The sequence below is a fragment of the Venustampulla echinocandica genome (assembly GCF_003357145.1).
Source record: "Venustampulla echinocandica strain BP 5553 chromosome Unknown scaffold_15, whole genome shotgun sequence".
Classification (NCBI taxonomy): Eukaryota; Fungi; Ascomycota; class Leotiomycetes; order Helotiales; family Pleuroascaceae; genus Venustampulla; species Venustampulla echinocandica.
Genome location: NW_022474220.1, coordinates 108585 through 132812, shown reverse-complemented (window position 1 = coordinate 132812; position 24228 = coordinate 108585). Strand labels below are relative to the sequence as shown.

At 48.2% G+C, this 24228-nt stretch overlaps 8 protein-coding genes across 8 annotated transcripts; 4 read left to right on the top strand and 4 right to left on the bottom strand.

The window, feature by feature from the left end:
* Positions 1 to 1345: 1345 nt before the first annotated feature.
* Positions 1346 to 3931, bottom strand: BP5553_10414 (Uncharacterized protein; the record flags this gene model as incomplete). The annotated part of the gene is made up of 12 exons (XM_032019037.1): positions 1346 to 1510; positions 1591 to 2058; positions 2140 to 2372; positions 2422 to 2671; positions 2730 to 2818; positions 2877 to 3061; positions 3115 to 3210; positions 3264 to 3380; positions 3431 to 3446; positions 3620 to 3674; positions 3732 to 3784; positions 3847 to 3931. The coding sequence occupies 12 exons, from the start codon at positions 3929 to 3931 to the stop codon at positions 1346 to 1348; spliced, it is 1812 nt and encodes a 603-aa protein (XP_031864744.1).
* Positions 3932 to 6037: 2106 nt separating this feature from the next.
* Positions 6038 to 6244, top strand: BP5553_10413 (uncharacterized protein; the record flags this gene model as incomplete). The annotated part of the gene is made up of 1 exon (XM_032019036.1): positions 6038 to 6244. The coding sequence occupies one exon, from the start codon at positions 6038 to 6040 to the stop codon at positions 6242 to 6244; it is 207 nt and encodes a 68-aa protein (XP_031864743.1).
* A 3050-nt stretch (positions 6245 to 9294) lies between these two features.
* Positions 9295 to 11531, bottom strand: BP5553_10412 (E3 ubiquitin ligase complex SCF subunit sconB; the record flags this gene model as incomplete). Its single annotated transcript, XM_032019035.1, has 2 exons — positions 9295 to 11004; positions 11052 to 11531. 2 exons carry the CDS (start codon positions 11529 to 11531, stop codon positions 9295 to 9297), a joined length of 2190 nt encoding a protein of 729 aa, XP_031864742.1.
* A 1605-nt stretch (positions 11532 to 13136) lies between these two features.
* Positions 13137 to 14772, top strand: BP5553_10411 (putative Autophagy-related protein 17; the record flags this gene model as incomplete). Its single annotated transcript, XM_032019034.1, has 3 exons — positions 13137 to 13472; positions 13531 to 13719; positions 13777 to 14772. 3 exons carry the CDS (start codon positions 13137 to 13139, stop codon positions 14770 to 14772), a joined length of 1521 nt encoding a protein of 506 aa, XP_031864741.1.
* A 647-nt stretch (positions 14773 to 15419) lies between these two features.
* On the bottom strand, positions 15420 to 16136 carry BP5553_10410 (uncharacterized protein; the record flags this gene model as incomplete). Its single annotated transcript, XM_032019033.1, has 1 exon — positions 15420 to 16136. One exon carries the CDS (start codon positions 16134 to 16136, stop codon positions 15420 to 15422), a length of 717 nt encoding a protein of 238 aa, XP_031864740.1.
* A 975-nt stretch (positions 16137 to 17111) lies between these two features.
* BP5553_10409 (uncharacterized protein) lies at positions 17112 to 17560 on the bottom strand (the record flags this gene model as incomplete). Its single annotated transcript, XM_032019032.1, has 2 exons — positions 17112 to 17456; positions 17507 to 17560. The coding sequence occupies 2 exons, from the start codon at positions 17558 to 17560 to the stop codon at positions 17112 to 17114; spliced, it is 399 nt and encodes a 132-aa protein (XP_031864739.1).
* Positions 17561 to 18782: 1222 nt separating this feature from the next.
* BP5553_10408 (Uncharacterized protein) lies at positions 18783 to 19746 on the top strand (the record flags this gene model as incomplete). Its single annotated transcript, XM_032019031.1, has 3 exons — positions 18783 to 19184; positions 19258 to 19580; positions 19635 to 19746. 3 exons carry the CDS (start codon positions 18783 to 18785, stop codon positions 19744 to 19746), a joined length of 837 nt encoding a protein of 278 aa, XP_031864738.1.
* A 665-nt stretch (positions 19747 to 20411) lies between these two features.
* On the top strand, positions 20412 to 22674 carry BP5553_10407 (uncharacterized protein; the record flags this gene model as incomplete). Its single annotated transcript, XM_032019030.1, has 6 exons — positions 20412 to 20438; positions 20611 to 20714; positions 20797 to 21300; positions 21353 to 21559; positions 21629 to 21903; positions 21956 to 22674. The coding sequence occupies 6 exons, from the start codon at positions 20412 to 20414 to the stop codon at positions 22672 to 22674; spliced, it is 1836 nt and encodes a 611-aa protein (XP_031864737.1).
* Between the last annotated feature and the right edge of the window lie 1554 nt (positions 22675 to 24228).

The following is a 24228-nucleotide window of genomic DNA, read 5'->3' as shown; positions in this document are numbered from 1 at the left end:
CCCCCCATGTGAGGCGTCGTTGCTTATCCTATTGAGGTGTAATTGCAAGGGAAATTGTGCTGGAATAGGATAAGTTTTGTGTACGTCTGGGGGCTTCCTGGCTAGTGCTATTACTTTACTTATGGGCTGTACCTCCGTACTACTCGAACTCGCCCTCGGCTACCGGGGACCTCGCCTTGATTCTCCTCCAGGGGACCGACGCGGCCCATATCCGCTGCCTTCGCAGCGATGAACTCTTGCTGAAGGAAATAGTACACACGGGACTAGTCGTTACACTTATCCTAGACAAGTTGATATATATATATATATATTAACTAGATATGAGTATATAGTACTGAATAATCATCCCCCACCCGATCAAACATCTCTAGACTAAAAGGAGTAGACCATGCAGACGCACAAAACAAAGCACAGGGTTCGGGCCAAACCAAGAATAGAATGCCAATGCTAGGACAAAAGTTAGAGGTCACAAAATGCTACGATCCGCGAGGGGTGGAGGGTTTGACGAGATGCGAAGCGGTGTCGCGATCATTGCGGAAAAATACAGAAATGCACTCCGCCACTGGCTGAGAAATGCAATAATGCTTAATGATCCATCATGCATGTCAACGTTGTACCCGCTTGCGTCGTTTCTTACAGCTAGGAGGTCGTGGTGTTTCAAATCCCTCTGAACATTGAACAACGTTGGGAACAACTCAAGCTGCGCAAGCGAAGTTAGTCTCACATGCCCTTAAGCGTCCTACACAGTACACACTGGATATAATGTCTGTTAAGGAAATACTTGCTAACGATAGCTTTACAGAGGAAATAAACTAATGGGAACAAACGGAATAACCTAGAAGTACTCGATAATGGACATAATATTTCCATTTTAATCTTATCTCTAGTCACGTGAGCAGTGTGACGGACCAATTCAAATGGAGCAAATGCAAATCCCATTTATATAAGAGTCATCTATGCATATATAGAGCTCTCTATAAAGAAATAAAAGCAAACCCAAGAAGAAACCCAAAAACCCCCGAAGAAAATGCAAGAGCCAAAAAGAGAGGAAAGTGAAGCGCCCACAACTCGATGTACCAGTGGACCACCCAATGCCGCCTTGCTATGATTCACCGATGCCACCTGCCCCAGAAGGCCAAGGAAAATCCCGAGAATATGAGCCCAAAGATGCGAAAACTGCAGATCCAAAACGCCCAAATATGCATATGCTTAAACTGTCGTCCCCTGACACCATCTCCCCCACTGCATCTGTTTTGTCACCCACTATCACCCACTATCACCCACGTTCAATCTCCTTTTCTCAATCCCTCTTGCTTCCTATTCAACCCCGGTTCTTCCTATCCCTCTACATCATTTTGAGTCCAGAATCGATTTGATCGACAATAGCAGTGTTGGTGAACGCGCCCCAATCTCTGCAGCTCTGTGCCATAATACTTGGGATTTGGAGGTTATCGATATCGGCTGGGCGCTCAAGGACCGTGACGTACAAGCCACCGGAGACGTGCCATGCCTGTGGACATATTTAGTTAGCCATGCCATCAATGCACTAATCACAATGGGTGATGCTCGGCGGGGTATGGGAGGACTCACGATATGACAATGTAAAGGCCAAGTGCCTGGATTATCGGCCGTGATCTGCAACACCATATATCCATTCGCTTGCAGAAGGTGTACATCTCTTCTCTGAGGGTTTTCCGGGCGAACAATCGTTTGTCCATCCCAAGTTCCTTTGCCTTCAGCCAGGATGAAATAGTTGTGTCCGTGTAAATGGATGGGATGGGGGATAGGAGGGCCATTGTTCTGGAGAATGATGCGGAAGGATGAGTTAGAGCCGAAGTTATGGATGTTCCATTCTGGATGCTCAGGGAACGTGGTGTTACCAGAGTTGGCGAGGAGGAGGACAGGTGAGTTGTAGTTGACGCGGAAGGAGCTGCCATTCATGAACCATGACCAGAAGCCAGTGGCGTTTTTGCCAAATGTTATGGCGATAGTCTCTGTTGTTGGTGGAGATGGATCAGGTTTGATTGGGAACCATGGCTTCGTTACGGTGAGCTCGTCCTAGTTTATTGTTAGCAAAGGCACTGTCTAGTTGGATTGACATACGAAAGGACTGATAGATTTGAAAACTATTGAGCTTACATTGAAACACCTGTTTGCGAGCGAGTCGGTGAATGCTGGCCACGGGGATGTAGTAGGTCTGCCCTTGCGAAGCGCGGCTGGGCTGTAGTACAAGATGGCAAAAGCATCAGGTTTGGCACTTCCTGAGCAAGGTGCGGCCGGAATAGAGGAACGTATCATATAGGAGTTCTGGCCAGGATTCGGGAGACCAGTAACGATAACATCAGTGCGCTGGCCAATCCCCAATGTCACAACTGGCTTGGTGTTAACAGCACTCATCAGGTAGTTAGGCTGTAATCTTACCTTGGGTATCGTAAGGGATAACGGGAACAAAATCATTGGCTACCACTGTCATATTATGGCCATCGATGGAGAACTTTTGAACGCCTTCTGATCCAGCGTTGATCAGACGCAGTAGATGAGTTTTACGGGGTGTAAACTGGAAGTTGGGGATACCGGCATTATTTCTGCACGGCGTTGTATCTCCTGCTGCAACCTTAGAACAGTCGAAGTCGTTCCTGCCGTTAATTAGATTATTATCGGAGAGAGGTGCCTAGAAATATTAGCATACGTCGGTAGCAGGCTGGATTCAATCATGCGTCTTCACTCACAACTGTGGAAATATTCGTGGATACAACATCCTTGACAATATTCAAATAGGGCTTGTGGTAGTGATCGGTCAACAAGAGCGGCCCTTTATCTGTTGGGTTGGTTAGTATGCTATCCGTTGCGATATAGGTCTTTTACTGCCTTCATACCAATCTGATAATCGACTGTCTTTGGGCCGTGAACAACAATCGGGCCAACCAGTCCGCCAGCATATTGCGCTGAGTAATGCGAATGGTACCAGGTGGTACCATAAAGGTCGGCTGTGAAGGTGTATGTGAAAGTTGCACCAGGAGCAATTGGGCATTGTGAGACACCTGGGACACCATCCATCCACCTATTAAACAATTAGTCGACTCCCCTATCCAGGCATATATTCCCGCTACGTACTGGGATTTCTTTTGCAAAAATCCGTGCCAATGCAAAGCTGTCCCTTCTGGGGGTGAAGTGAGTTTGTTGTGAACTGTTACTTGAATAGTGTCGCCCCTGTTGATGCTCAGCCTTAAAACATTTTCAAATGATCAGGAGTCGGGTCTTACCAGTTTGCCTCAATTAATGGCGCGGGAAATTGACCATTAACCAACAACATTTCTTTGAGATACCCATCCGGAGCTCGCTTCTCCTTGGTGATGGTAAAAAAATATCGCCGTATGACGCTGTCTTTCGTTAGGTGCTGCAAGCAAAGATAGGGCCTCATTGAACATACCCAGTAAATGGCGGGTCTAAAATGGCAATTAGTTTGGTGTTAAGCGATAGAGCACATGAGAGGAGGCTTACTCTCTATTGAAAATTTTGAGTTAGAAATCACATTAGTTATTAGATACGACTGGAAACTCACCATCTAGGTGAAGTTAGTACACATTATTCAGTTTACAGAACTGAAGGGCAAACTCACAGGGATTGGTATTATTTGAGGTTTTAGGACCCCACGGAAATCCTTGAGGAAGGGGCTAGGGTATGTTAGTTATGGGTACAACAATATTAAGCAGGGCATGGAGTAAACCAACAGTGACTGGATCGGTCGTGCGCAGGAAGGGAACACCGAGTTCCACATAATCCGCTAAAGAGATTGTAAGTTAGCAAAGCAGTAACAATATTGACCATGGCTAGTAGACTCCATACCTTGACCGTTAACGAGTGTAGCCCATGGCAAGGAGGAGGCAATGAGGGCAACCCACGGAAGGGCCCCAAAATGATTGAACTTCATCGTTGCCAAGTGATATTCGATTCCGAGTGTCTCAAGAGAGAGTGAACAAGGAAGGAGTGTGATGTAGAATGATGATGAGAGAAATTGGGAGGATATTTGAGACTTATTATGCCAATGAGTAAGACGATGTCAGAAAGAACGGTCGGCCTCTGCGTGGTGTAATCACTAGGTCGTACCAGGGGATATGGGCCACATGTTCTAAATGGAGATTTGGCGCTCGATAGGGCACTGTGTGATGCCGCTGCTGCCAATTGAGCCGTGGGTGCAGAGACCCCTGCCACCATGAACGGAGATCAGGAAGCTTAAGCTTCTGTCTTTTCGCTGTATGTGAGGCTGATGGACGCAAAGCGGTGGCTACGGGTCATCGGCTTTGGCAGGCTATCATTGGCTCTAAGGTCTGGTATGTGTCCGAGAATTTGACATAGCCACTGATAATTGTGGGGGTGCTTGTGCGCCCAATCCAATGCCAGAGCACCACCGCGACAGGCATTTACACTTACTGACGATGCGTTGCTGCCGCTGATCAGGCACATTCGTCTCGCTTGGCATTTTCAATACATGGTGAATGGAGAATGATGCAGACTAGCTACGCCAGACTCGTATAACAGCCGGGGTTCATGGCCAAGTCCCTGGGTCAAGAGTAACACTAAAGCAATGCATATCAACGCCACGCGAACAGCCGTGGTTGCACTGGTAACCGAAACCCAGTAAGAGCGGGACAATTGACGAGGATACAAGGATATGGGGATATGAAAATAAAGGATGGATCACGCGAAATCAGTTCGGCCGAAGCTGATCAATGTTGCCCATGAACATCAGCAAAAATGGTGTGGACGATAACTGGTACAATGTTCATCTGATGTTGGAAATATCGACTTTCGGTTTCGAGGCTTGAGCAAGGGTACTTCCGTGGCCTATGTTTAGCTCATTGGCGAGTCGCTCCCAAGTGGAGCACTTACAGATCGACAACTGCATGTTCCAGGTTCTTGGAGTTTTCCTCGGACAGCCTTTCACCGCTTTTCCTTCAGTGGAATATAGCAGAAAGGGGGTTTGAAACTCTCATGTTTATGCTTTCCAGATAAGACAGAGCTAGGACGAAGCTACCCCTCATTCCACCTAGCAAATGACGTACAGTCTGGAGCACTAGCTCCAATCTATCCAGCTATAAGAACTTGTATCAGGGCAAAGCCCCAAGTAAAGAATTCGGGACAACTAGGGATGCCACACACCAACACCAGCTCGTATCTCAACGGATTGGGAGGTGTCTTGCACCAATACGGCTTTTGCAGAAAAATGGCCGGGAACAGATGACGCTGGGGCGGGAAGCCTTCACATGCTCCAACAATCCGAACTTTCCGAAGGCAGCCACGTTTAAAGGAATAATAAAGCTGGGGAGGTATACTAGGGAGAGGTGCGTTCAATGGAGGTGGGAGGGACCCAGTCACCCACGAGACACCCCTCAATTCAGATCATAGCGCAAGCCCATTATCATGGTCCATGTTTCGATATTGATTGAAGCAGAGGGAGAGGCAGAGGGAGAGGCAGAGGCAGAGGTAGAGGCGGGAGGCCCCTGTTGAAGGATTATTGGATTATCTCCGTTGAAATGGGAAGTTTATTCTGGTGTATTGTGTATTCGGGGAATATGTTGGCGATGGGAGGTTGTGAGTGGCTGACTTAAAGCCTAAGGCACAAAGAGTAAGGCTCGGGGATCGGCGCGGAAGACCGAGTGTCCCGCGTCTCCCCGGCCGCCCGTGCGTCCCGCCGTCCGTGCGAAGCCCCCGAAGACCTAAAGCCGGGGATATCCCCGGCGGCGGAGTAAGGTTATTCCATCTTCAACCCGTCTTGTCTTTGTCTCTTCGGTCTTCGGTCTTCGTTCTTCGTACTCTGCCGTCCTGCCTCTACTCGCTCTCATCATCAGCTCCACCTATTCCCTTCCCTTCCCATCCTCACCCTCTTCCCTGTTTACCTACGCAGCCATCTCTGGTGGCGTACTCCGTACTCTGTGCAATGCTGTGGTTTCGGGCGCTTCAGCTCCAGCTACGGTTTTAGACTCCAAGAATACTACGAAACTCTATGCTTCCGTTCCACGACGCATGAGCACACACAATGTCTGTACTCATGAAGTGGGCAAGTTGCCCCATTACGGCCCTTGCTGGTCCCCAGGATTCAGCACCGCCTCCCGCTTATCCATGGTCCGCCGGGATTGCCAGCGCAGATCATTCGACCAAAAATCCGAATTGCTGGTCGTCTGCTACTACCGGTGCAGCCTACTCAGGGACGACGGAATTGAAGAGAATCAGACCCTCGGTGTGAGCAATGCCTTTGATTCACCGGGATTGGCTCCGTTCCTGTGGGATCTGCCTGCAGATTAATAGAGTACCTGCCGTTGCGGGAGACGCAATCAATACAAAGGCTGCCTGAAGGCCTAAACCCAATCCCTACTTGCTTGCACACGACGAAGTCATGCAAGCACTTTGACCACCACCTCTCGCTACCGCTCCAATACAAATACTATCCCGGCCGGCCACGAGGTTGCGCCGCCACAGAATGCCACCATGGAAGCACCATTCTAGGAGGGTGCAAGCTGCTGACCAGATGTGGAAAGCCTCACTACTGTACTTACGCATTGAAAGTTAACCATAGCTGACGATATTTCGGGCACATGAGCCCTCCATCAGCAAGTTTTCCGTCAAGATAAGATCTTGGCGCTTCACGGAATCAGATAGCTCGGGCACCGCCAAGCCAGGCAGATAACAGGCAGTCGGAAGCAAGCATCGGGCATCTTGCTTTGACCATTTGACTGCTTTTTTTTTTATTTACCGGATTGTCCTCGTATTGTATCCGAACTCTTACCCCATATTCCTTTCGCTTCGATAGAACAAAGATGGCGCCCTCAGTCCAGTTCCCTCTGACCAAGGCCCCTCATCGGTTCCTCTTAACGTTTTATCTTTCCCATGTTTCGAGTAAACGTCTTCCTTTAGAACCCCGCATTGGTTTCTCGCTCTTTGCGATGTTTCAGCTTCTTGCCAGTGTCGTTTTTGCATAAGGCTGCCAGCATTGTGCAGAAGTGCTGCAGATCATCCTTGGCCGCATCGAGCTAGGTATGGACCAATCATTCACAAGGGAACTAAGTACAGGTGGTATCGCCAAGAAAAGGTATGGGTTGCTTCGTGTCTCAAAAGGGCGTCGACCACTGTCAGGCATGTCAACGTGTGCACACCCACCCTAACTAGGTACCGAAAGCGGAAATTGGACATGCATAGAATTGCACAGTAGTGATGCTCCCGAATTTTCCTTCAAATTTCAGATTAGTAGGAGGTATAGTATTCAGTAAGCCAAATGATGCTCCATCATCACCTCTCACCAGCTGACCACCCCTTAACCACCAACACCAACACCAACACTACCCTACCTAAAATTTTATTCAGCGCTGCTCTCACTCTTACTTCGAATGTTATCCAGTCGCTGTTCTCAGTGCCAACGGAGATATCTCCAAAGCAGCTTTCGTATCTGACGTCAATTCGAGTAAGCCGGCTGGTAAATACGCCGTAGCCAGGCATCGAACGTGAGATAATACGAGCACAGTGAGCCTCGACGGACAGAACCTATCACCTCTGCCTCTGAATTTCCAGAGGACTCAAATACGAGAGCGAAAACTTGCATTTCTTTGAAATGAGTCAAGTAAAAGTAGACGCACTCCGAGTAAGCCACGAATCGCCCGAAGTCCAAGCTCTCCACTTTTAAATGTCTCATGGGATTTTGACATCGACCACTGACAACAGTCTTTCCTGCTGCTGATCTGTCGATCCCCGTTGCCCACGGTATCTGTTTGGTCACCTTAATTCCTTCAATTCCGCGGCGATCTAAATATACCACATACTAAAATCGACCCAAGGCGCCTACTAAAATTTGGGTTTGCCCATCATCATCCGATTGTATGGTAGGAGCTCTAAGATCATTATTTGATTAGCTGCGAATTAGCAACCTCAAACTGCATGCAGAATTCGTATCTAGATAATGAGAGGGTACGTTGAATCGGGCATTTGAGCCACCGATTTTCAGATGATAATTCAATCGAGGCTTCCCCTCCGTGGCTTTAGCCCCATCCATAGCCTTCGTATCATACATAGGTATGATACTATGACTTCCGCCATGTTACCGAAGGCTTTGATAATACCCTATTGATTTAATAATTTGCCTTTTCTTACCTGTTGATTTTCCTTTTAAGTATTCAAGTATATTCAAACTAGCTAAATGAACGATACTACCTTTATATAGTCGTATATATGCCCTCATCTATCAACGAAATGCTACGTCTAGTGTGTTACTTACATAGAAGGATTCGCATTTTTGCACATACAATTGCCAGTCTCGAACAGTATCTACTCACCACCCTACCATAGGCCATGCGATACATCTAGATGAACCCTTTTTCCAAAACATATCCATCCGTCCTTGCATCCTACACCTCAAAAGCCCAAATCCCAAACCGAAATAGACACGAGAAGAACTCCTGCTGTACGAATTCCATCACGGAGACAATGGACACCCCCAAAAATCAAAACAGATACTAACGAACCACGACTTGAAACAATGCCACTCCAAAACATCAGTCTCGACATACCGCAGTCCTGCCCGAGTCTTTTTTGGAGATTCTACAAAATCAGAAGCCGCAAATGTGTGATAGTGTGGGACACCTTTATATTAACTGCCACTGCAATGATTCGGATCGTAGTAAAACTTTGCGCAAACTTTGCGAAGATGAATATATGTAGTAAGCGGGATGTAATTTCAAAAGGCTGGCCCTCACAAATGGATGGTACTTAGGGAAATATAACTACTATTGTTATGGTTTGCCAAAGTTGCCTTTTTGCAAAAGGCTGGAAGGCGCAGAGAACAGTGTGGAAATAGCGACAAAGGATATTATTATGGAGTCATGTTTCTGCTAGGTAATAATGGTTAGACAAATGGACAGTCAAGAATTGCTTGGGGCTCTCAGCTAATCAAGTACCATATTGATCAATAACCAAACTTGCAAGTCACCAGTCACTAGGAAAACTAATTCGGAAATTCAACACCATCAACAGACAATTTTCGAAAATTATTTTTGCAATTGGGGTTCCTCTGAGGACTCAACTATCTAATATCTCATTAGTTGATCATCCGGAACGCCTCCCTTTTTAGCCAGTTCATTAACCGCCATGCCATGTCCCATGATCCGTTGTTGAATAGCGCGCTCAAATACAGCAAAAAAAAGTGGGATATTTCCATCGCCGAAAGACTTCGGGTGGGTAGTAGAAGCAAATTTCATCATCATCATCCAGGTCCGCAAATATTTCGTAGCGCCAGTGCAAAGTTTCCCATCATACGCCATCTCCCTGGATCGAAACCACATCTCCATCTTCGCTCTTAAAGCTATACATTCTCACCTCGCAATCCTCGCTCCCGGTACACATTCTGCTGTCGCTGAGCCCAATACAAGTGACCGGCGCAGCATGGCCACTAAAAGTTTTCTCGCACTTGCCAGTCCTCGCATCCCAGACCTTAACCATTCGATCCTCAGCACCGGAAACGACTCGGAGTGTATCGCCGGCTAATGCCCATACACCCTCTAGATGACCGAAGAAGGTTTTGAGACATCTGCCGGTGTGGACATCCCAGAGCCGGACAGTGGAGTCGAGACCGCCGGTGACCATATATCTGGAGGGTCGTGGACGGCACGATGGCCATGTGTCGAAGACTGACGTGGATGTGTGAATAGGCACATTGAGATCTGTGCTGCTTGTTGTGCTGCTGGTACCATCATCAACATCCGCCGCTTCGCCGTCATCAGGCTCATATTCTGGTGGCAGCAAGATAACTTGTTGAACTTGTCCGACATGGCCTTCAAAGGTTTGGATTGTGGTTCTAGTGTCTAGATCCCATAGCCGAACAGTGCAGTCGTCCGATGCGGACAAAACAGTGCGTGAGGCGGCATCAACTCTGACTGCATTAACCCAGTCTTTGTGGCCTCGCAAGCAAAAGACAGACTTGTCCTCGAAGTTCCAAATCTTGATAGTCTTGTCGATGGATCCTGAGGCAAGGATATTACCCTCGAAATTAACCGCAATGACGCCTTCAGTATGTCCTTGGTACGTCGAAATACATTCTCCGGTCCTCCAATTCCAGACACGGAGGGTTCGGTCCAGGCTACCGCTGATTAGTTTCGTATCGTCAAACTGGAGCGCTCGAATGCCGGATGTGTGTCCACGTAGCGTGCGAAGGCACTCTCCGGTCTCAATATCCCATATCTTGATTGTCGAGTCGTATGAGCCAGTTGCCAGGATATTGTCGTCGAATTGTAGGCACATGACCCCATTCGTGTGGCCTCTGAAAATCTTGGTTGAGCACCGCCCATATTTCCAGTTCGTTCCGACCTTAAATCTAGCCTTATATACGTCCTTCCAAGGTCTAAATTTAGGTTTCGTGGGGCACGGGTCTTCGGGATTCATTCTTTGCCGTTTAGTAAGAGTGGCTTCTGGAGCATTATCCGACGTAAAGGTATTGGCATCTCTCTTGGTTGCACCCCTCACCGAGACGACTTTATCTGTTCCGGGCACACTTCCATCATCCGGTAAAGGAGTTAACTGAGGTGACCATTGGTTGAGACCACGACCAGTTGCTCGCAATTGTTGCTGGCGCTTCCAGTCCCTTAATCTTTTCCGCTCAAGCAGTGGTAGCCCCCACCCACACTTGGTGCATTTCCGGTCAATATGCTGCTCACACATCTTATGCCATACCACATCGTCATCCGCAAGCAACCGCCAATTCGGGCTGACCTGCGCCGCCTTGCAGAGTGAAGTGGTGTCGAGGTAGCATAAAATCTTGAAGGATATTTCGGAAGGGAGGGCACTGATGAAGTCGATGCGAATCAGGTCGCGGACTGTGGTGGAGAGGTACGATAACTGAGGGAAACAGCACTGCGCGAGGATTCCCTGGAGCATAAGGTTTCTCTGTTTGGCTGGCGCCGCGGAGAAGAGTGACCAAACATGAGAAATGCCTTGCTGGTCCGCGTGTGTCAAGGTTTCGAGTTCCTACGAGAGGGTTAGCACAGTATCAACCAAGGAGGCAATGGTCATACTCTTTGAAGGTTCTCCATCGTCGGCTCGTCGGCGGTCCTCCGACACTTGGAATCCGGACGATGCCGGTAGCAGTATTTTGAATTGGGATCTTGATCTGAGATGTTGTGGGTGTGCTTCGAAATAGAACTGGGAGTGGCCTGGACACCTAAGGGAGCGTATTGATCGGGGATATGTTTCGCAAGAAAAGGAGCGACTGTTTGGCCGGCCATTTTGCTTGTAGAGGAGATGGCGATAGTTAAGTCGGTTCGTCCATGGGCGTCGTCCTCACCACAGTTGTTCCTCGACGGACGCTCTCCTTCTTCCATCGACTGCGTGACGTGCTCGCCGCCAATCTCGGACTCAAGGGGCTCTTCGACCGCCATGGCCATGGCGTGCGTGGCAAGTCTTCGGCTCCCGTTCTCCCTACCTGGGTGATGGGCCGGTACTTCAACGGACTGGCGCAGCGCCACGGAATCTGGCTGGGAGCGAATTGACGCCATAACGGCTAGGGGGACGAGGTGTTTGAGGTGCGAAGGAGGAAGGGGGGAAGGGGAAGAGGAAGGGGAAGTGGTCGCCGTGTTGGTCAGACAGAGAAGCGCATCGGGGTGGTTTGCAGCGTGCCCAAGGCTCACCAGGGGAGCAGGAGGCAAGGAGTTTGCTTGAGATGACTCTGCGATTGATGGCGTGCTTCCCAGGGCAAGGGCGACGGGGATTGCGGTGATTGTCGTGGTTGATTCGACTGGGTATTGCGAGATTGTCGGGGCTGTATGTAGGCCGATAGCAATATAGAGTTCAAAGACCCGTACGAGTTCAGTTTTCGGCTCCGAGGTACACAAGTGTCGCGATACAGGTATATACCTGGAACGAATCGGTAGATTTTGGCTGGGAACAGAGAATGCGTGGAAGTGAGACAGGTGAGGAGGGTAGAAGGACGAGGACGCAGGTGGCGTTGTGTTTGTGTTTGTGTTTGTGTTGTGCTGCGCTGCGCTGTGGTGCGGTCTCTCGCTATCGATCTATCAATCTCAATATCAATGTCAATATCTCTGCGGATGCGGAGGCGAGATCTGCAATTGGATTACGTTTTTCTGCCTCAGGCACCGCTTGCGACTTCTCGCTCCTCGATCACGCGATCCGCACTTTTCTCGGGGGACACCAAACAGCAGCTGTGGCTATTAAGTTGAGCTATTAGTGGTAATATAGGGTTATAATTGATCAATGGCGAATCTCTACGCTCTAGAACACCCCACCCCTCACGATTATGATTCAGCAGGAAATGTTGCCCGAAGCCACTCCTCCGTGCGTTGGGGACCGTCAAAGCTGGGGAGCTCTGGAGTAGCTCAACGCCTGGCATAGACTTTGTGTTACCACACCAATAGAGTAACAAGACTATTTCAGCTACCAGTTATGTACCAGGAGGTTGTTTCGATCTGGTACATTGTTCCACAACCATAATCACAGAGTATCACATCTCACATCCTGGTACTAGGGTTTTCTCACGAGCAACGATCTACTCCGTACACGGTAATTCTTCACCAAACTCTACAGAATTAGCTCTGGCAATTATGAAACTGTCTGTGGCAATAAATTAGGTCCAAGAAACTATTACAAGTGGCGGACTATCGCGCAATAGCTATTAGGTTATGAGCAGGTCTGCTGGTATTGATTGTTCATCATTTGCCAAAAGGGCCCTCCCGCTTACGGAGGGCCACGATCTAGTCTCTTGGTCACGGAGGACAACTGCGAGCCGTTTCTAAGCCAAAGCGCCTAGATCCCAAGCCCCAGGTCTATGTAAGGTACTGTACCTACGTACCCCATGAAATAGCTGAGAGCAATACCTTGTTGGATAGCTCGAAAAACAGTGAGGAGTCAAATAATAAATGTATTAGGCTGGTGGCGACCCAAGCGGGAGTAAGCACTGTATCCGTACCTTGTCGATCCCGGACCACAGCCTCGTCTCCAGCCAACCATTGTCAGCAAGACAAGTGAGCCGCCTCTCAACAGACTGCAAACAGCGAACATCAATATGACATGGCCCATCCGAGCAAATGGCAAAACAAATAGTGCTATAGACGAATAACTACGCCATCCTCCGTACTACCTGCAAGATGGCTTCTTCACCAACCATCCCGGCCAGTCACAGCCAAGCCTCGCTCTCCCCATCAAACTCCCAATCGCAATCCCATTCGATGAGCCATCCAGATGTCTCTCTCCAAACCCTCGTATCACATCTCCTGGCCTCTAAGCGCTCCCTATCATCGATAAACACAGTATGGCGGGCAAACGAGATTGCCACATCCGCACGAGCGGCCTTGGAAGAAAGTGTAATGCTGAGTGCTCAAACGGGGTTTTTAAGAAAGGGCATCTCGGAACAAGTCAAGATACTTAGGAGGGCGAGGGGAGGGGTGGAGAATGTATACAAAGATGGACAGAAAGACTTCAAGGTATGTTTGGGTTGCTGATAATGGGGGAGGGATGTGAGGCTGATGATGGCGTCCATAGAATGTCATTCGGACACTGGATGCGGCAAATTCGCGACTCGAAACAACTATGGACATTTTGCGTTCCACGATGGTGGAAGCATCTTTTCGGCCGGCCGGCGAGGAACCTCGAAGTCTCCTTGATTTTGTCGATGAACAAGGTGTCGAGACTATGCGAGATGCCTTGAAGGAATCGATTCGAGAAACAAGGGTGCGTCGCCACCTACCTATTGCCATAATGATAGACAGCCTCTAACGAACTACTTAGGAAGCTCAAACTGAATTCGATTCCTCAATTCTCTCCTTCGACGATGACCTTCGTGCCCTTAAAACCACCATGGCCTCTTCCCCCCAACCGACTACCCCGTCCCAGTCGCACGATAACCTCTCCTCGCCTATCCCCGACCATCTACAAACTCTCGAAAGCCATGCCCAAGAAATGGCATCCCTCCTCGAATCTCTCGTATCACACTTTGACCTTTGCGTAAATGCAATTCGGCATACTGAGGGAGGATACGCAGCAGTCCGAAAAGCAGCATCGTCGCAGCCACCAGGGGCGGAGCCAGTCTCGGTATCGGGAGTAATGAATACCGAAAATGAATCTACGCACGACGAACCGATTTCGGAAGAAGAACGGCGGGAGATGCTTGACGTGCTCCAGAAAGACGCATCTCAGGTCGAAGACGTGGTCATGGAACTGCGCGAATTCCTAGCGGACATGGAAGCCAAACACGAAGCAGTCCTCGAGCATGTCTCATCCCTACGAGCCGTCCACAATGGAACAACCAACGCATACCACATCCTCGAAGGCGTTGGAGCCAGGCTGTCGGGATACATAATAGCCAGCCAAGATTTCCGCCTAAAATGGGAAGAAACCAAGCTCCAAATCCAAGACCAACTCTCCGAGCTCGAATCCATGCGCCTGTTCTATGAAAACTACCACGCCTCATACGACAGCCTGATTCTTGAAATCCACCGCCGGAAACAGTGCGAGGAGAAAGTCAAGAGCATCATGAGGAAGGCAACGGAGCAGATTGACAAAGTGTACCAAGCTGATATGGGTGAGAGGGAGGGCTTTCGAATTGACGTTGGCGATTATTTGCCTGTGGATTTATTTCCGGGCGTGAATACACCGGCGCCGAAGTGGGAATTTGGGCTGAAGGCCGACCAGGATCCGGCGATGGGGAGTTTGCCCGAGTTGGAGAGGGTGGTTGTTGAGGCTGCCGTAAAGAGGGAGAGGGATAGGCGGAGATTCGATCGATGATACCTATACGCATATAAGGAGCTGTTTGGATATGTATATTTTAACCATTGGGATATCATTAATATAACTTTCGAAATCTTTATGTCTGTGCCTTAGGTTCTACTCGTTAATGATTTTGGTCCTGACTCTTAAATATGCACGACGAGCGTTTGGGAAGGAGCTGTGCGGCACCAGGCAGATCTCGACGAACAAAATCCGTAGCAACAATCTCCTCTTAACAGGCCAAGAAAAGCCTAACAAATCATTACACTATCAAGTAGTTCATTTCATATTTCTGTAAATTCAACAAATTAGCTGTGTTAATAGCTACCCTAGCTTAGTACTTCAAACTCTATTAATACAAAATATGTGCTAAGGGAAAACGAAACGAAAATCGGTAGATGCTGTAATGCTAGAGAAGTATGCCGAACGATGAGGAAATAGTACCACGATTCCCATCTCATGCCATGTAACGAAAAACTCGAAATGCCGATATCTCCAACCCTAAATAATGAGAAACGTGCAAGCTCATATAACGATGTGCCATCCCTGAAAACTAATAAGCGTGAGCATCCCAACTGTATATAAACCCCAAATCCCCAACGCCGACCATGCAGATGCAGATGCAAATTATCCCGTCCATAACTCATCCATGCGTTCCCATCTCCTTAAAATGACCAATGCACTCTCTTCTTCTTCTTCGGTGGACTCGGCAGCTCTTTGGCTGGTTCCTCAGTTGGCGATGGCTCTGTAACATGAATGGTCGGCAGGGGAGATTCGGTCACTTCCCCGCCATTCGAAGTCCCTTCATTCCCAGCATCATCCTCCCTCTCTTCTTCAATAGACCAAATATCCGGGCTGGGCAACCTCCAGCTCTGCGGCCTTCTCGCGCCCAAGCTCCTCGCCCTCGTCCTCCCTGATCCCCTTCCATGTCCACTTCTGGTAGGAGAGAGTTTAACCCTCGATCTACCCCTCAGGGCTACATTCTCCGGAATAGATATGCCTAACCCTGTTCCTAAAGATTTATGATGTCCTGTGCGCGACTTCCTCCCGCTCGTATGGAGGAGCGTGAAGGTCCTGAGGGTCAAAGGCATCTCGAGCGCAGGATCATCGTCCTCGTCGGAGGAAGATTCTGGTAAAGGGACCCGCTGAAGGGATGAGGGAGAGACTTCTCGGATTGTGGGCTTGAAAGAGGATGATGTCTCGATGCCGGCGGAGAGATCCTCGTCTGAATCATCGAGGTCTTCAGGCGACGTCAGGAAGAAGGAGAAGGGGTTTTCATCCATGTCGGAGAGATCAAAGTCTTCATCGTCATGGTCTTCGTCATGTAGACGGAGGACCGTAGGAGGCCAGGAGTCCCGGCGCTGAAGCTGGTTGAACGGCATTGTTTGTGGTATTGAGAGTATATAACAGTAGTTTGGAGGTCAAAGTGACCCGGCTCGAGGGCCGGTCTGTGGATATATCTGAATATGGAAAAAGGTCTGCTTTCTAGACGGAATAAACAATGCGAAGAACGAATGGATGGATGACCTTGCCAAGGACTTCATCGCAGCAAAACCAGGAAATGAACAGATATATACGGGTAGTAAGGATAGAGAAGCCTAACAGTCACCACCCCCATGCGCCACGTTCGGCGTGCGCGTGGGTTGCGACGACCATTATGAATCATCATCATGTGAGGCAGCCATCCATCAGCACTTGCGAAAGGAATGTGCGAAAGTTGGCAATACTAGCTTGCAAAGTGGCAGAGACATTCTTCGTAAACAGAGACCAAGGTGAGCGATGGGCCGTGACCTAGGACTTCACACTTTGCCTTTTCTCGTGACGGTCAGGCTGTCTTGGAATTGTAACCTATCCGGTGACAGGAACCCGAGTCTGCAGAGGCAACCGCAGCCGCATTCCAATGTCGCTGTGACTCGACGGCGTGTGTAGGAGACGTCAGTGGCTAAATCCGGTCACCACTGTCCAATGTATCGGTGACTTGTATGTAGTATCGGTGACAGAGTTGAGGGCGAAAGCTTGCAGAGACGTTGGTACGAAGCACAGATGCGCAGGGCAGTTTACAGCGGGGCGTCCTCCTGACTAGAGCATTTCAATGGAAGGCTTTCTTTACGCCCGCTGCGGGCGCCCTGCAAGCCTTATTAGTCCCCGCGATTAGGTAGCGACTAGCGATTAGTGATTACTCGAGTAGCACGCGACCCGAGTATCATTCGCAGCGTGCAATCTCGAGATCACTGTTATTTAATTCCTTGGAACTATCTGATTCTACTCGTACTTGATATCTACGCAGAAATGCTATCAATTTCACCGCCATACTCCGTCAAACACGTGGTATATACAGTAACCCTCGTACCCTTTTATCATGCGAAGACAACCGCCAATGCTACAGCGAACCATGCCCCAAATCCAACTCCTGCCACAGATCGCTCCCCTCCGCTACCAGGCTGAAGCGATCCCGTCGGGGTTACAGCTGGCCCAAATGAAGTGGTATCTCCACCGACCACGACGACGCTGGTTGTCGTTCCTCCAACCACCACAACTGACGTGACATATGAAGGGGCGACTGTGGAAGATGATGATGTGGTGGTGTTGGAATATATTAAGGATGTTGAGGTTGGTTCGCTCGAGCCTGTGGTAAGACGAATCGAGGGAAGAGAAGTGTTCGAGGTTGATGAAGGGACATCAGCGGATTTTGAAGAGCCATCCTGGGATGTGTTAGCCTGTTTAAAGGTAGGTGGAAGAGAAGGATGCGTACTATCGCTGCGACGCAGGCGAACGCTGCTGGGAGGAGGTATATTGGTGAGCGCATGACGACTGTTGGCTTTGGTTGTGGGTGGGTATTTAAGATGCGATACGAAGTACAGAGAGGTATGCTTAGCAATGGGCTGCTGAACTAGTCAAGATAAAACGCAGATACAAGTAGATTGGGAGAATAATTGTGAGGGTATCTCAAGGCCAAAAACAGACAAAAACAACACGCGACAGGACAGCAAACAGCTCAAGATATATTTACGGAGGCGAGTCGAAACCTCGGAGCAACCAACATATTAACCGCCAGGGCGAATACCACTGTAGCTCGACAACCTGAAACGACGATGGCGGTGCATTAGGCCATGACCGCGCAGTGGAACGGCTTAGTTCTTGGCTGGTAATCGAACTGTCCAATAATCCGCGGATAAGCTGTGGCGCAGGTTTAGGGGTCTGATGATCTTGGTAGGATTTAGGATTCAAAGAAGGATTTGGATTTTGGACTCGAGCACTTGCGGCGTTTCAATTGGATTGAAGCGAAAGGGCAACGGCCGGTGATGGCCGAGGGAGGAATCATAACATATTTGATTGCGCAATCAACCCGTTTGTTAGTATTAGCCGTCTTTCATTTAGAAAAGCATTCGGCGACGCTTCACTCACCAAAACACTCAACGGCTTTACCAGCCACAACAGTTACCTGTACATACAAAGCAGCTTGATAGGCGTCGACACCTCAGTACTTCGTACGAAGTAGTAATCCTACAATTATACAAAATAACGACTCATCAAAACCAACAAGAAGCCTCGTGTTCGTGCGTCTAGCGCTCGATACAATATGCTGGTTGCCGAAGGTCCGGGAAAGGCCAATTTGCTCGACCAGGCTGTTGGTATATAATTAGCTTCGCCCGACTATCATGGCCACCAGGACTTTTTGCAACAACTTGTTGGTTAGACAAGGTAATCGTGTAACTAGGAGGTTATTCGAGAGCAGGACAGCGCTCACGTATTTGTACAAAGTACCTATTGAGTGTTGCTCGGTGCTAAACTAATGCCGAAAAAGCGAGCTATCACGTACCCACGTGATCTGGCATCGCTCAAGCAAAACGCTATCCCCGAAGCCCGAATGATGCTCATATAAGGAGTGAGGACATTCTCGATGTTAACTAAATTCAATCCAGACCAAAACCCCACTGAAATATTTTTACATACATATTCAGTGGTCAAATAACTACCCTGCCAGCGGTAATCTCCTCCCATTCAAGATTGGACCCAGCAACAAAACAATGGCGGAGACGGAGATGAATCCTGAGCATGGGTCCAAATTAATCGTCTATCGGGGTTGGCTAGATCCTGGGAAACACGTTTGGTCTCCTTTTGTTATTAAGCTCGAAGCTAGACTACGTTTTGCCGGCATCCCATATGTTACGGAAGCTGGCTCGACACGCACGGGTCCAAAGGGAAAGATACCTTACATAGAATGTCGAGGTCTGCGTCCCTCTGAGAACTCCAGCGGCTTTCAGGACCGCCCACCAATAGATGCGACTCTCGGCGATTCTACGCTCATCATCAAACGATTGGTTGAATGGGATGTCTTGCCAGATATCAACAGGAAGATATCACCTGCAAGCAGAGCCCAAGATCTAGCTATTCGTGCTCTGCTAGAGGACAAGCTTTATTTTTATCATGTTTGTTTTGCCTCATTATCCCCCTTCTGTCAGACTCATGTACTTAGGATTCATTGCTGACATGCCCGATTAGACGTGGGAGCGATGGGTAGAAAACTACTACCCAATGCGAGATCATATATTATCTGCATTACCCCACCCCATGCGTGTCCTTGTGGGACTTATCATATACCGCAACACGACCAAGACGTTGCACGGGCAAGGGACCAGCCGATATACGGCCGACGAAATTAGAGCCTTCCGGCGGGAAATTTGGGAAGGTATCAATGACCTTTTAAAATCATCCAGAGCCAAGGCATCTAGCGATACCCCTTTTTGGGTTCTTCAAGAGAAACATCCCAGTGAAGCGGACACCACACTATTTGGATTCATCGTATCTGTGCTTGTCTGTAAAGCGTAAGTACACTATAATCGTATCCTTGTGTGCAAATCATTCTAATTATATCTCAGATGCCCAGAGTCTCGGAGTTTAGTGAAGGGATTCCCTATCATTCTTGAGTATGCTGAGAGAATCCATGATACATATTTTCCGGACTACTTGAAATGGGACAAATCTGAGTGATGATTTAGCGTGATTTGGAGAAATGAAATGTTGGAGTTATTCCATGGCGTCTATGATATTTTGGCCCCTCCTGGAACACCACAAGTTGGAGATCTCAGCCATCGATTCACATCGCCATGGGTGCAAGGTCCCTTGGTTTCATCTAATGTATATATCTCAAGGGCAAACTCATTATTGAGCTATATGCATCAATTATATGCAGTTTGAATATATAACCGCATATGCTCAATCAGTAACTTTTCCGTAGACTATTTAGTAAACCAAGGAAATAAAGGGGGGCCAGTCACATGATACGGTGAGATTTAGCGCTTGCAGCTAAAGTCAACAAGCTAAACCCTGCACCGAGGGCTCCGAACCTCTTCTCACAACTTAGACTTCAATTCCCCGAACACTATCAACACATTCACATATGTTCTACATCGCGGACCATGGATGGCAAGAAGGGCAATCCTCGCTGTAGCATGCGTTCGTCTTTCCGTTCGTGAGCTTGGCAGTGTCCAATAGCATCGAGCATCATGCGTATATCCGTATATCCGTATATCCGGCCTGATTGCTCTCCGAGAGAAGCCAGTATAAATATTGCTCGACAATATCAAGCTGTCGTTTCTAGAGCACATTTTTATGTTCAACTCTATTCTTAATTATAGTCAGGATGCCCGAAAATAATGCCATGCAGAATTCGAGAAACGCTCGTCAGTATACTACCTTATTCAAGTTTTTCCTTGGCATCAGACACTTGAACCTCTCGTCTCGCTCTTATTTGTTCCAATACGCCTTGGTGGCAATTCCTTTTTATCTTCTTATTTATTATTATGTCGTAATATATCCTGGGTTGCTTAATACTTATCTTGAAAATTTCTACAGGTGCGTGCGAGAATTGCAGGAAGAGCAAAAGCCGATGCATATTCCACGGCCAGCAGGCCACTTGTCAGAGATGTGAACGGATCGGCAGTCAGTGTGATGTTCGGGTGAAGGCCCGCCCATTGAGGGCCCGTAGCATGTATTTTACCTTCATACCCTCAATAGAAGCATTACTGATATCAATTCTAGACGTCCACCCGCTACCACAATCACAAGTTCTTCTGCCATTTCCAGTAATCCAGAGTTTTCCCTCGGCCTCCCGCTTTTACAGTGTCCGCACGATTTACTAAAGGATGTGATGGCACTTAGTAGCCATCACAAGAACCTCTTTGGAGTTGATGACTTTCCAGAATCCAAGATAACCGCAGAGGTTTCTCCATCCGCTCAAAACCGTCTGCCACCACTCCCGCAGCGCAAACTTACCCTCAAGGATGCTGAACGACTTCTAACTGCTTTTCAAAAAATATCGGCTTTTTTCCCTTTTGTACAGGTCGCGGAAGAAGCCACCGTCCCATCGTTATCCAGAACGTCTCCATTTCTGCTTCTAGCAATCCTTACAACCGCGTCATTCACCTGTCCACAAGTATGCCATCAACTGGATCATGAATTTAAGCGCGTCCTTAGCTCCAAGGTGATTGTTGAGGGACGGAAGAGTCTTGATCTCTTGCAAGGGCTGCTTGTATATATCGCCTGGTGAGTCCTGTTGTATCCTGCTGCGAATCAATATGCTAATCACCGAACTCAGGTACCCACTCTATGTGAATCCAAAAAAAAATCAATCGTTCATGTACATGAACATCGCCACCAGTCTAGTGACTGATCTCGGGCTCGACCGAGAACTCCCTAATTTGAGCGGTTTCAGTACTATTAGCACAGAGGGTCTCATAGATGGGTGCGAGTTTACGCAAGCAGCCCGACATGCCTATCTTGGAGCTTACTACTTGTCAACCGCGTGAGTCTAACTAGTCCTTGGGATTTTATTCATGATTAGAACTTTCCCGGCTTACTTAAACTTCTATAGTTTGTCCATGGGTTTTCAGAAGCCAAATAACCTTCCGTACCGGAACCTGATGGATATCCACATCCAAACCCCAACAAAAGACGAGAACACAGCAGTTGTTTACTCTCTAATTAAACTACAACGTCTTACTGAGCGAATTTCCGAAGTCTATGAAACAAAAACCTGGGCAGCGGACCCACACACGGGCGCTTTCCATGCCGAGCTCAATATCCAAATTTTCTTAAACGAGCTTCAAGAATGGAGGAATTCTACATCTGATGAAATTAGGAATTTGCGTTTGTTACCTATATAAAGCAGTATTAGCGCAAATACTGACTCATTGAGCAGCATTCAACGGTCTTGCCGAACGATTCATCGACGTAGCTATATACGGCCACGAGCTTGGGTTTCTGAGCCGATCATACCGAAATTCCTTGAACCAACCGGATAGAATAGCACCAACAATAACGCCTCACCTTCCCAATTGCCTAGCTGCATCGAAAATATTCTTCGAATATCTTCTCTCTCTTCCCGAATCGAGCTTTAAGAGTTTCACGACAGTACAAGGAGCATTAATGGTCCAAGCCATCCTCATCCTCTCGCGCCTAACCTTTCTCATGGCGTCAAGCCTAGGATGGGATGCAAATACAACACGGGCGAATATTCCTCTGGTGATGTATCTCGACTGTCTATGCTACCGCTTCCAACAATTATCATCTACTATACCTAAGGACTCGGAAATCCCTGAGAATCCAGATCTCTTTTACGTCTTTCGGATGATTCTGGGGAGTGTTAAGAAGTCATATGAGCAACGGGTGGCAGACATTCAAACTCGTTCGTTCGCTGTTGATCATGGAAATGCCGTGGTTACTTCGAGGGGGCATTGCCCAATCCGGGATCCGAGTCTCGGCCCCCTTTTCACATCCGTAGAGGATTCTATGTATGGCGATTCGTTCAGTCTAAATCCTAGCGAATATTCGGGGGTGGCTTTTGGCTCGACCCAAACCCCGTACCATGATCTTTGGGCGACAATGTCCTGCTCTTGGGCCAACGAGTTCAGCGAGTAGAAGAACTTTGCTGTCCGAAAGACAAGTTGACATCGGATGCTTATTTTGGATATCATGGCAGCTGGTGATACTGATTTCTTGTCGATCTGCTTCAAATACCGCTTGGGGGGACGTTTAAGAGGGAGAACTTAACAGCCCCATTTGGTGAAGACTTCGAAGCCTTCATTGCGTTACAGCATGTGTACCTCGTCAGTCTTTCCACCCCTGGTATACTGCCGATATCAACGATACAGTAACTCCATATTATGGCCTCTCAGACAATTTTTGCCAGCTTGAACAAGTAAGATGCCCTCTCTAAGTGCTCTACGCAGATAGATAGTTATACAAGGCTAACTACGGAAAGCATTGTCCCAATATTCTATGTACCAACTAAGCTATCTGCTCTCCTGAAAGCCAAATGCCTAGATCTTTGATTATGCAACCTAGTCTGATAATACACCAACACTTGGAACTGAGAAGGGCCAATTTCTCTATCTGTCAAAGATCAAAGAATTTCGGACATAGTGTGAGGCAGCTGGACAAGCCAGATCGGATGTATTTCCAGTGACACCGTGGAAGAGCTATTACATGGTTATTTGCATACCGGGTGTTGGGACAAGTTGGAGAATTATTTTCTACTGCCCTATGAAGGGATATAAAACAGCAGTCTCCTCTTATTTCCAGATAAGATCTTTGTATTTACTCTAGTGGATTACGGGATTTGCACAGTATCAACCTATTCCATCACTCACTCAACTTTATGATCCGTAATGGGCCCATGTTCCACTCAACATCTCCCCTGCTCTTACAAAGGATGTCCTTGACTCAGTTCCAACTTACCAACCAATGAGTCAATTCCAGCCCGCACCCCCTTCCTCGCGAGCACCCTTTTGCCCTCCCTGTCACCCCATATGCAGATCGGCCCCCAAACTCTAATCTACACTACGCCATTCACGAGCCATTTTGAGGCGGGGTGATGCCATCTTGTTTCCGTTTTAGCTCTGTCCGCCGAGAGACGCCGCAATATCGCTTCCCTTCCGAGGACCAGGGCGGGGAGGTATGCCGGAAAAAGAAAAGAAAGTCATATCGATAGAATATAAACGAGATAGTGTGAAAAGACAAGCTTACATTGATAAGATAGCTAGGTCTCGGGTGCTCGTGGATTCCCGAGTGCCTCGGGCATGCCCCCTCTGCGTGTCTAGATGACTCGATAAACTGTATCTCTGATTCTGGAATTGAGATCTCTAGCTTCGAGAAGCACTTGGGACCAAGGAAGCGGGGCCAATCTTGTGGGGTTAGGGAATCCTAAGGAGGGGTTCGATGGCGTGTGTCTGTCTGCGCGATGACTGAGTATTAGAGTTCAAAAAGCGGTGAGAGGCGGCTGAGGGTGTGCGGAGGACGACGATCATTCATTGTGGAAATTCATGGAGGCTCGAGAACTGAACTAGCTTTCCATCACAATCATGAACTCGTATCTCGAAATCCGCCATTATCTGCTGAAAGCTATTCATAGGATGGCGTATTTCTCACTCCTCTGGCTGGCGGTTAGTTCAAATGCAGTTACCTGCGATCCGA